At 44.0% G+C, this 12,810-nt stretch overlaps 1 protein-coding gene across 1 annotated transcript in view; it reads right to left on the bottom strand.

Moving 5' to 3' along the window:
* slc30a8 (solute carrier family 30 member 8) overlaps positions 1 to 12,810 on the bottom strand; it is a 56,154-nt gene that overhangs the window by 2,189 nt on the left and 41,155 nt on the right. Inside the window, exons 6-8 of the mRNA XM_084312856.1 lie at positions 11,660 to 11,772; positions 9,212 to 9,317; positions 8,879 to 9,013 (exon numbers count right to left, since the gene is read on the bottom strand). Of these exons, the coding sequence (XP_084168982.1) occupies positions 8,879 to 9,013; positions 9,212 to 9,317; positions 11,660 to 11,772 (354 nt within the window). The remainder of the gene's footprint in view (positions 1 to 8,878; positions 9,014 to 9,211; positions 9,318 to 11,659; positions 11,773 to 12,810) is intronic.

Genomic DNA, 12,810 nt, shown 5'->3' with positions numbered 1-12,810 from the left:
TTGTAGTGCAAATCCTTTATCAATAAATATAAAGTGTAAGTGTGTTTGTGTGATCTAAAGTGTGGAGAGTGGGTGCTGCAGTGTGTTGTTTGTTTGAGTGAGTGTGTGCGTGTGGGTGTGTGTGCTGTGTGCATTTGATGGTTGTTGCATAGTGATTATTGTTCGTTTAGCGATTATTGTTCGTTTAGCAGCCTGATGGCCTGGGGATAGAAGCTCCTTCTGAGTCTTTCTGTGCTCGCCATAAGACTCCGGTATCGCTTGCCTGACGGCAGCAGTTCAAAGAGGCAGTTGTTCGGGTGGCTCGAGTCCTTAATAATTCTCTTAGCCTTCCCCTTGCACCGCTTGTTGTAAATGTTCTGGAGGGTGGGAAGCCCCCCTCTAATTGTGCGTTCGGCTGAACGTGTCACTCTTTGTAGTCTGCTACGGTCTTGTGCAGTGCTATTCCCAAACCAGGAGGTGATGTTGCCGGTCAGGATGCTCTCTATTGTACATGAGTAGAAGTTCCTAAGGATCTTCTGACTGACTTGGAACTTCCTTAGGCGCCTGAGGAAGTAGAGGCGTTGTCGTGCCTTCTTCACAACACTGTCAATGTGTGTGGTCCATGTCAAGTCCTCGGATATGTGGGCTCCGAGGTACTTGAAACTGTTCACTCTCTCAACTGGTGCCCCGTCGATGCTGAGGGGGCTGTAGTCCTTGACCCCCGACCTCCTGAAGTCCACAATCATCTCTTTTGTTTTGCTGACGTTCAGGGAGAGGCAGTTCTCCTGACACCACTGTGACAGGTTCTCTACCTCTTCCAGGTAGGCCCTTTCGTCGTTGGCAGAGATCAGGCCCACCACTACTGTGTCATCAGCAAATTTGATGATGGTGTTGTTGTTCCGCTGTGCTACGCAGTCATGTGTGTACAGGGAGTAGAGGAGGGGGCTCAGAACACAGCCCTGGGGGGCCCCTATGTTGAGCGTGATGGATGAGGAGGTGCAGTTGCCGGCTCTTACCACCTGGGGTCTGCCCGTCAGGAAGTCCAGGACCCACTGGCACAGGTCATAGTTCAAGCCCAGGTCCCTGAGCTTGGCTATGAGTTTGGAGGGGACTATGGTATTGAATGCTGAGCTGTAGTCGATGAACAGCATTCTCACATAGTTCCCCTGCCTCTTGTCCAGATGTGATGCTGCTGTGTGCAGCACATGGGCTATGGCGTCCTCCGTGGACCTGTTGGGGCGATATGCAAATTGCAGAGGGTCCAGGTTGATGGGGAGGGAGGAACAGATGTAGCCCTTCACTAGCTTCTCAAAGCACTTCATGGCTATGGAGGTGAGGGCTACAGGGCGGTAGTCGTTGAGGCAAGCGGGCGTAGATTTTTTGGGTACAGGGATGATGGTGGACTTCTTCAGACAGGTGGGGATGACGGCCTGTTCCAAGGACAGGTTGAAGATGTCAGTGAATACCGGGGCCAGTTGGTCGGCACAGACTTTTAGGACGCGGCCGGGGATGCCGTCCGGTCCTGCTGCCTTCCTGATATCCACTTTTTTAAAGATCCGTCTCACCTCATGCTCTGTTACCCTGAACACTGAGTCTCCATCAGCAGACCCCCCCCCCCCATTGCCGTGGTTTGTAGGCTGGTGTTGTTATTCACAGCCTCAAACCTCGCATAGAAGGAGTTGAGATCATTTGCTATGGAGATGTCACTGTTCAGTTTGAGGGGGGTTCCTTTGTAGTCTGTCATTGTTCTGAGGCCCTGCCACATGCCTCTAGAGTCAGCCTGTTCAAACTGAAGTTCAACTTTATCCCTGTAACGCCGTTTTGCCTCTATTACTGCTCTCCTGACGTTGTATCTTGCCATCTTGTGTTCTTCCATGTTGCCTGTCACCAGCCCGGTGTTGTATGCTGATGTGCGCACTTTCAGAGCCTCACGGACGGATTTGTCTACCCAGGGCTTTTGATTTGGGTAGATATTAATTTTGGTGGAGGGGATTATTACTTCTACCTGAGTACAGACATAGTCAATCACCGTTTCGGTGTATTCGTTAATATTGGCTGTGTTATCACGGAATACACTCCATTCTGTGCTTCCCAGCACTGCTTGGAGTGACTCCACTGACGTCACGGCCCAACGCTTAACCTCTCGCGAGACCACCGGCGTTCGCTTGAGACTCTGTTTATACTTTGGCAAAAGAAAGATGGCGGCGTGATCGCTTTTACCGAATGGACTCAAAGAGCCCCATTCGTCGTCTATGGAGCAGCCCCAGATTTTACATCCCAGTGACATCAACGATTGGAGTGTTCTCTCTTTGATGTCTAGCTTTAGGAGAGAGTGGTTACAAATACTGACTGAACTTGTCCTAGACTCGAGCACAGGAAGAACATATAATAAATATATCATGAATTCTTAAAATGGGTGGCATTTCTTTTTATACATTTCTTTTGACTATTATTTATATAATAATAATAATAATAATAATAATAATAATAATAATAATAATAATAATAATAATAATAATAATAATAATAATAATAATAATAATAATAATAATAATAATAATAATAATAATAATAATAATAATAATAATAATAATAATAATAATAATAATAATAATAATAATAATAATAATAATAATAATAATAATACATTCAATTTATAGTGCACTCTACATTTGGAAACCAAATCTATTATTCTTTATAAACCTGTATAGATCATAATAGAATAATAGAATACAAACCTCTATAGAATACGTACAGCCCCCAACCCCCACACACAATCTGTGCCTAGATATTCATAGTGTTCGTTCACCGACATATTAGTGGCAAAACAACAGGTTGCAACCATGGCTAATGAGCTCTGGGATTGCGCCATATTGTATGGCAAAACACATAATCAAATGTGAAATCATCAGACTTCTCCATGCTACATTATTGTATTATTTCTCCATGCTGCATACTATATTGTATGATTTCTCCATTCTACATACGATATTGTATGATTACTCCATTCTACATACTATATTGTATGATTACTCCATGCTACATACTATATTGTATGATTTCTCCATGCTACATCCTATATTGTATGATTACTCCATGCTACATACTATATTGTATGATTTCTCCATTCTCCATACTATATTGTATGATTTCTCCATGCTACATCCTATATTGTATGATTACTCCATGCTACATACTATATTGTATGATTTCTCCATGCTACATACTATATTGTTGTCACACTCTATCTCTGCCTCTCTACTCTCTCTCTCCCTCTCCGCTAACTACAGGCACGAAATCAGGTGTGGAGAACCAGAGGAGCAGCTGATCGCCATCTGCTTGCTGATTACACAGCCTACATAGACCTGGCGTGTCATCCTGCTGCCAGATCGTAACTTTGTGTTTTCCAGTCAGTCTTAGTTTATAGCGCTCGTCCGTATATTATTCCCTTACCTGTGTAACCGTGTTTAACCCTGTCTTGTCCTCCCTTCCCTCAGTCCTCTGCCTGGCTCCTCTCCCTGTCCTTGTGCCCTGGATTCCGTGTATGACCTCCACCTGCCTGACTAGTGACTACTCTTCTACTCCCTGGACTGTCTGAGAACCTGATCCCGTCTACGATCCCCGCTTGTCTGACTACTCTGCGCCACGTAAGCCCTGGACTGTATGACCTACACCTGCCTGTATACTCGACCGTTCTTATAATGAACTCACCCGTTATTTGGGTTATACCAAGACCTGTCTGCATTGTCTGTGTTCTGCATTTTTTGGGTTCAGTACGTCCAGCCGTGACAATTGTATGCAATTCTCAGTATGTGATCTATTAGTATGCAAATATATACATAGATTTGTAGCAAAAGTATGCAGTGGATGGTTGCTACACGATCATTTCAATCCCACAATTCCTTGCGTCAGGTCATTTCTAGTGGCATTTTCTGTTCTTCCACTTCCACCTGGGTGTGTGCAGGTCCTCCAAGTATGTTGTATGTAGTATGAGAGAAAACGGTGCTTTTTCAATGTATGTGATGTATAGATTGGGGAGAGATGACCACAGCTAAAACGGTGCCGGGTCAGAGAGGTCGAAGTGCATGCGGACGGTGGTTCAGTAGAGCAGGGTGATTGTTGTGAGCCACACTGCCAGCGAGAGAATGTTTGTTGACATTCCTCATTAGAACATCTGAGATTAGAGTGTACTGTCTCCCCACAGGAGGGAGAGAGGTTCATCTTAATGAAACGTGAGTTTATTAGTGTTAAAGGTTATGCAGTTGTCATGACAACACGTCGCATGACAACCAGAAGGCGGGGCCGTCGTTGCGACGACGAACCTCTATAAGTCGAACGGTGTTTCCGGGTGTAAGGCAGACGATAATCTGACCGAGAGCGAGTAGGACTGAGATCACACAGAGGACTCTCTCTCTCCTCTTATCACGAGAGAGGGGGGGGGGGGGGGAGGAGGAAGAATGCCACGACATCATTAGCTTCGGCTAACACGAGGAGGGTTCAGGCTAACGACTAGGCCTGACCACTATTGGACTGAATAACAAAAGGACAATTCTGAACACACCGAGAGATCATTAGAATAGACTCTTCAAGGACGATACAATTTGATAACATCTGATAACATCTGATTATGAGGTTCTGTTTATAGCAATAAAACAACGCTTCTCCTCATAAGGTATCTCACAGTGTCGAAGTGTCGAATTCTTACGGAAGTGGAGAAGTATTATGGTTTATGGATTGCACTAACGGGGGAAGATAAGGATCTTATCTACCAGTATCGGAGACGTCAGGACCATTAAAAGTACACAACGCAGAGGAATTGGATGGAGAGCCAAACAGACGAAGACGTGATACTGGCCAGTTTGATCAGAATCGTACAGTTGGTGCCGTGACCCGGATTTGCAAGAGATTAAAACAACGGGAACAGTTGGTTGTTGTTGGTTGTTGATGACAGCCGGATTTGCAAGAGATAAGAACAACGGATAAAGACTTTTTCAATAATGGGGCGACAGTGGACAACAGTCATCAATGTGTGGGAGAATCATGATCGAAGCAAGGCCGGCCAGCCCTGGGAGAGAGCGGCGAGTCGAGCGGTCAGGAGGCGAACCAGCGCTGTAGGGGAAACAGCGCTCCGATCAAAAATGTGAGTTCACTGTGCACACGGTTGTTTTGATTTTAAGCCAAATAAAAACGAACAGATAGTGAATCCGTAAACGTAAACATTTCTAGTTCGACAGAGAGAATGCCAGCTGTAATAATATGAGCAGAGAGCCATGGTGAAAATCGAGGGTGTTATCTACAGAGAATGAAAAGCAAATGAGGCAGGCTGCACAGTTTTGGTTTAAGGAGGGTAAATGCGAGATGAGGAAAGGGGGGGGGGGGCGCTTGAATCAGATCGAAAACATTTTGATGGCGGGACTGTTTTCATAACAGAAGGAAAGTCGAAAGGAGATTGTACCAGTGTGTATTATGTCCGATCAGGCAAGAGTATTAGTCTGAGAAAGCGTCCCCTGATAATGGATAGGAAAGAGAGGAAAAACAGCGGTGTTTTCAGGCCTTGGAAGGAAGGGCAGCGGCCGTTTGTTGAGAGAGTAGCCATTTGCACAGAGTCAAAATGGCCGCAGAGCCACGAGGGGTTTAGAATCAGGAAGTGACACGTCAACTAAACCACCATAGAGGAGGAGTAGGTCGCCACCTAGTGGTGGAGGGGGGGGTAGTGCTGGGGAGTTTTCATTACCCATAGGGGAATATTTAGCACAGAGTGGATTATTATTATAATAATAATATTAGATATAGAGTTTAATTAGACAATGATTAAATAAGAATTGCACAGAAAGATGGTGCAGTTATTTGAATGGGTTAATTAGAATAAAGAGGGAGTTTGAATTCCAGTGGGGCCTTCTCACACCTAATAAATAGGCAGAGTCTTGAGGGGACACGTCACCAGAAAGAACTGGCGCGCGCTGGGGGTCACCCGTGGGACAAACGTAGAGCGCCGAGTGGGTATCGTTTAGCTGCTGGTGTCACGCCGGAAGACAACAAAACAGGGAACAGCCCTGTAGGATTAGATATGGGTGTTGAGAAGGTGGGGGACTAATAGAGAACAAATAGGGGCTTGCAGAGGAAAAAAATATATAGAGAACGAGCTGCAGGCCCAAAGCCACGGTAGACTAATAGCAAAACAAGGGAAATCGATGTACAGACGACTGCCGGTGTTGTGTTTCTGCTTTCAAGGGGGGAATGACACCGACAGCGATGGAGATGACCAGGAGACAGACTGGAGGAGGAGGAAGCCGCAGGGGCCAGGCACCGCAGCCTGGTACACAGATGATCCACGACGAGAGGGAGGAGACGACGGCGGTGGAGGAGCAGATGTGGAGAGGACAGCCAGAGACACTGAGCAGTAGCAGACCAGGGGGGACATTTTTGCCTAGGGGACCGCGCCCTGGGAGGGGGACCAGCTCAGGAAAGGAGCCGTCACTGAAAGGGGCCCTTGCCCTAGAACAGGGGTTCCCAAACTTTTCAAGCCGGGGCCCAGAAAATAAGGCGTCAGAGAGCCGCGGCCCAATGCACATCGTCTGGCCTTTTTTTTTTTTTTTTTTGCCAGGCGACCGATTTTTTTATGCCAAATATCACTTCAATCCTATTATGTTAGTTCAAGTTAGTTATTCATTTATATGTGCTATTTATGAGAGGGCTAACTTGTTGCAAAATAATAATGATAATAATAATAGCCTCATTAAAATACTATTGTTGCTTCGGTTGTTTTCAGCGTTTTATGTGCATAATCTGTTATTTAGTTTGAAATGTTCGTTGAAATAAGTAGATTTTTCGTTTTTGTTTATTTATTAAGTTAAAGGGGAACTATCTTATAAATGGCCTTTTTGAGTGTTTAGCATTGTTTCCTAGCTATGTGAACTTATATTAATATGATCTATGTCTCAAAATTCTCATATTGGTGCATTCTTCCAATTCTCCTCTCACAATATTCACCCTCACTGAACTGAGTCGTTTGAAAATGTGCCTATATGTGATGTCATATAGTCACTGCTGCATGTTAATGTTCAGGCGAACACGACGCTCAGCAGGCCCGGCGCAGTGGTTTAGGAGCCCAGGCTCAAAACAGCTCGAAATCTTGACGTAGAAAAATGCTGTTTTTGAGGACTTGATTAGAAATACAAAACAATGAATAAAAAAAATATATATATTACAGAGGTGTTCCATAGACTCACAGGAATTGTGTAAAAGTGCCCAAATAGTGAAAGAAATAGTAAAATAGTTCCCCTTTAATATAAAACCATATAGTCACATTTTAGAATACAATAGAATAGAATTTTAGAATACAACTAGAAACACTGTCCTGGCCTGCTTCTAAGTTCAGTGACCTGCCAAAAAAAATAAAAATAAAAATAAAAAAATAAAAAAAATGCTTTTTTTTATTTTTTTTTATTTTTATTTTAATTTTTTTTAAATCATCTCGCGGCCCATCCGTGGCTGCTCGCGGCCCACCTTTGGGTCGCGACCCCGACTTTGGGAACCACTGCCCTAGAAGACGGGACCGGCCCGAGATGGGAGGTGTACTGTAAGAGAGGGAAGGGAGCGCTCTGATTTGGACGTGGGGTACCGAATAGGGGGGCCGAAGGGTTTAGGTGTGTCGTCTGAAAAGTTGCAATCTGTGTTTTTCTCTGTCTCTCTCTCTCTCTCTCCTCCATGACCGTTGTTTATCCTTTCTGGTTTGGGTGTGATGCGGGTGATGGAAAACAAAAGGGAAACAGCAGACGGCGGGGCCCTCATTGTTATGAGTCTATTTTTGTGTATAATTGATTGAAAAACCAAATAATGATTTATGATTCTGAAGGGGTGATAAGAATCAAGGGGGGATTGAGAGAAAACGGTGCTTTTTCAATGTATGTGATGTATAGATTGGGGAGAGATGACCACAGCTAAAACGGTGCCGGGTCAGAGAGGTCGAAGTGCATGCGGACGGTGGTTCAGTAGAGCAGGGTGATTGTTGTGAGCCACACTGCCAGCGAGAGAATGTTTGTTGACATTCCTCATTAGAACATCTGAGATTAGAGTGTACTGTCTCCCCACAGGAGGGAGAGAGGTTCATCTTAATGAAACGTGAGTTTATTAGTGTTAAAGGTTATGCAGTTGTCATGACAACACGTCGCATGACAACCAGAAGGCGGGGCCGTCGTTGCGACGACGAACCTCTATAAGTCGAACGGTGTTTCCGGGTGTAAGGCAGACGATAATCTGACCGAGAGCGAGTAGGACTGAGATCACACAGAGGACTCTCTCTCTCCTCTTATCACGAGAGAGGGGGGGGGGGGGGGGGAGGAGGAAGAATGCCACGACATCATTAGCTTCGGCTAACACGAGGAGGGTTCAGGCTAACGACTAGGCCTGACCACTATTGGACTGAATAACAAAAGGACAATTCTGAACACACCGAGAGATCATTAGAATAGACTCTTCAAGGACGATACAATTTGATAACATCTGATAACATCTGATTATGAGGTTCTGTTTATAGCAATAAAACAACGCTTCTCCTCATAAGGTATCTCACAGTGTCGAAGTGTCGAATTCTTACGGAAGTGGAGAAGTATTATGGTTTATGGATTGCACTAACGGGGGAAGATAAGGATCTTATCTACCAGTATCGGAGACGTCAGGACCATTAAAAGTACACAACGCAGAGGAATTGGATGGAGAGCCAAACAGACGAAGACGTGATACTGGCCAGTTTGATCAGAATCTTACAAGTACGTCACACATACTGCACTCCACATAAGCTCCAACAGTACGTATGTAGTATGATGTACATACTTTATGTATGTAGTATATACAATGAATTTGGAAACGGACCATGACTTGTGCAGCCTTTAGCCCTTACCTATGGCTACGTGTGCTGTCAGTACTGCCTGGTTCATAGTGAGAGACCATATATGGAGGTTATGAACAGCCCTCACTCCCTTCACCGATAGCAGGAGCTCCCGCACATCAATGTACTTCACTCCTACTGGAGTACCTGGAGACGAGAGAGGGAGAGGGATGGAGAGAGGGAGAGAGGGGTCGGGGACCATGACAGACATTTATTTTTTTTACATTAAAAGATGTATTTCTCATTAAAACATGGTGACAGTCTGCCACTGTGGCCTACACTCATTACCATACAGTCAGTGAGTTAACCAGGACCACATTAGGAGACTTCCTCCCTCTACTGTACCTTCCATCAAGACGCGGAGGAGGTCTCTCAAGATGGTGAACGTGGTTCCCAGGACAAAGACGGAGAAGAGGAAGGTACAGATGGGGTCAGCCATCTTATACTCCGGCTGGAAGAAAAGGATAAAACAACCAAGATGAAAAAAGCCTTAGTGATGAGTCTTAGTTCTCAATGTTCATGTTAGAGCAATGGCTGTCAACATTATCATTATCTTTGTAATCACTTCCATTAAATATTCGAATACATTTCTGTCTTAAATTTGCCATTGAGATGGGAGTGTGTGGTGAATGAATGAATGGCCGCCTTTATATAGCACTTTCTGAGTCATAGGACACAAAGCACTTTAAAATGTAGTGGGTAACTTCGCTCCTCCGTCACCAATGTGCAGCACACAAACAAAGGCCAAAAAGGCTCTGGAGACCAGGATTTATATCAGCCAGTTATGGAGACGCATTATTAGGTGGCCTTGACATCAGAGACCTGATAGGGAATTTGGCCAGGAATGTTGGGTAACCCCCTATGTGCAGATTGTATGGCAGAGTGGGCTTTCAATATTGCATGCCAGCTCTGTAAAGTTTAACTGCTAGCTGGAGCACTCTCTCTAAAGTTGAATTCCCAGCTGAATAACATTCTAAAAGTATCATTCCTAGCTAGAGCGCTCTCTAAATTTTCATTCCCTGCCAGAGTAACTCTTCCTGCTTTCCAACTAACCAGGTTAATGGAAAGACACACCCGGAGTGTGGACTGTCTGCTCTCGTGATAAAGAATTCAAGTGTTTTCATGATGATTTGTCGACTCAGCGCTACACAAGAGTCGCTCCTCCCTAAGGCCAATGGGATAGAGAGAATAACCCAGGGTTTTAGTATTAGCCACGAGAGGAGGGCATGACACAGCAGTAACGGTTGCCTAGGGACAGGATGTCCAGCACGGATCATGAGGATTCTGCAGACACGTGAAGGAGGAACAGCAGTTCCTCCACAGAGTGCAGCTGTGTTTCCTGTGTGTTGAGATGACCCTAGTGGTTTTCAATGTTTTCTTTCCAGAATGCCATGTGTTATGTTGTCCTCCCATAACGTTAGATTACGTTTATACACAGTCCTCAGTAGATGACGTGTGCGCGTGGGTCGACAGGTCAGAGCAAGATCAGTTGCTAGCCAAAAAGCAGCATGGAGGGTGATGAAGAGAGGTACTTGTTCAATAGCTGTCCATTGTAAACTTGTAAGGGGAGAAAAAGGTGAATTTGATGAAGCATCTGACACGGCAGCACAACAATGTGAAACTTGACGCAAAAGAAAACCTAGCGCCGTCAGGAAAGCCTCTAGCAGTGCCAGTGATGGATGTACTCCAACAAAACAACAGCAACTGGATCTAAGAGCAGGGCTAACACCACCCATGAGTGGAGAAGGACTGAAGAAGCTCATTGCTGGGTATAGACCTGTTCGCTGTTTACAAACATACCGTGTTCGAGCCAATCAGCAATACCAACTGAGTCACGTGACTAAGTTGCCCCGGACCTGGGCGAGCTTCTGCGCTAAAATTGGCATGGATTGATTGTTTAGATCGCTAGCATGGCTAACAAATGCAAATATATTGTAGTCTGCCCTGTTGTTCTGACCAGGATTTACGTTCCTTTGTGCCCCGGTGACACGCGCGCACACTGAGTCTGACGTATACTGCGAACGGGTCTATATCGTCGAGATGTTACGTCGAGATGTTGATTCGCCCTCATTTCGATGCATCATAGACAAAATACCTGTTAAGAACAATGTCAAGCTGCCAACATAGAAAGACGTTCTCTGGCTAGAGAGAGAGAGAGAGAGAGAATATGCGTTGATGGAAACTAATTTGAAGGCCACACTCTGAGAGGTAGACTTTGTTTCCACCACAGCTGACATCCGGACAGCTAACAACAAAAGCTAAACAGGTTGTACGCTAAAGTAACTAGTAACGTAACTAGTAACGTAACTAATTACTTTGAAACAAAGTAATCAGGAAAGTGATTTTGATTACTTTTTAAAGGAGCAATCAGTAATAAGTAACTAATTGCACTTCCTGAGTAACTTGCCCAACACTGATCATCACCAATTCTGCATAGTGTTGCCGGTAATGTTGAATTATTTGAATTGTGACAGCTTTGTCATTTACATAACTAATGGCTTTAGATACAAACTCCTTCAGAATAATTTAGAGACCAATTTAAATTGTCCTGAGAGCCACGTTTATATCCAGAGGCTAGGCTAGTACTATTTCACTCTGCTCCTAGAAGTAAATCTGTCTCACTGGAGGGAGATGATTTGAGATGCTGAGAAGTGGTACCAGTCTAGATTTTGTAGTCTCATATTTCATGCCAACTGCACACTACACTACACTACACACACACACACACACACACACACACACACACACACACACACACACAGGTACTTATATAACCATTAGGTGATCTCTGACCTTGAAAAATATGATGATGGCGCTGACCAACACACTGATGCTCTGGAGCAGGTCTCCCACCACATGGACGAAGGCTGCCCGCACACTGGCATTGGCCTGCTGGGGCCTGGGTGCTGGTAGAAGTAAAGACACATTAATGCTAGAGACTGCATGTATTAGGAACATACATAAACTCAACATTTTATAGTTATAAGGACTGCATGTCCTATGGGGTCAAATTAACATTAGGAATGAAAGCAAGCAAACAATGAACATATTATGTTTGAAGGCCAAAAATAAATCATAATATTTCATGATTAGATGGCAGTGATTATTAAAATGATAATGTGACTGTGTGTCTGTCCGCACCAGCCATAGTTCCTACAGTTCTGATCCAATTTGGATAAAACTCTTGAATATCTTAAAATTGGTGAACGACAAGTATTTTTATTTTAATAATTAAATTCCACCATTGTCTATTGAAATTAATATTGAGGGTAAATGCACAAGGTAAATACTACACAAAGCCTCACCTAGCCTCCAGTAATCGGCTCTCTGGGAGCGGTTTACAACATGGCAATACCCAAGTGAACCTTGTATTGTAGTTGATATACCTATGCATTAAAGAGCCCATATTATGCCCATTTCCCAGTTAATATTTTCATTTTCATGGTCTATTTACATACATTTGTAAACAGCTGTACAGACTGTGTGTAGCAAGTCAGGCACAAAAATAGCTTGAAACAGGCTATTTTGGCTCATCTTTAAATGCAAATGAGCTACTGCTTCCTATGCCTGAGTACACACTAGGCATCTAGCTCACAAAATTCTGATTAAACTGTCAAATATGAATGGAGATCCAGTGATTGCATATCCTATTTCCTACCTAAAATGGTGTCGGAAACATATTTTAGTAAACATTTAGGTGGAAAAACATTTACGAGCTAGCCGCCATCTTGAACAACGGAGACACAGAAGTCTGGACCAGAGCACATCATTGATTACATTTCTTGTCGGTAACAAAAGGTGTTCTGCATGGTTCAATTATAGGTCCAGTCATTTTTACTATTTATATTAATGATATTGTATCTTCATTAAGTGGTATGCTGATGACAGTATTGTGTATTGTATTGCTGACTCTGAACAGCTAGCCATTGAGAGCCAACAGCTAA

The sequence above is a fragment of the Notolepis coatsorum genome (genome assembly GCF_963971535.1).
Source record: "Notolepis coatsorum genome assembly, chromosome: 4".
In the NCBI taxonomy this organism is placed as follows: domain Eukaryota; kingdom Metazoa; phylum Chordata; class Actinopteri; order Aulopiformes; family Paralepididae; genus Notolepis; species Notolepis coatsorum.
This window is presented reverse-complemented; position numbering and strand designations above follow the sequence as displayed.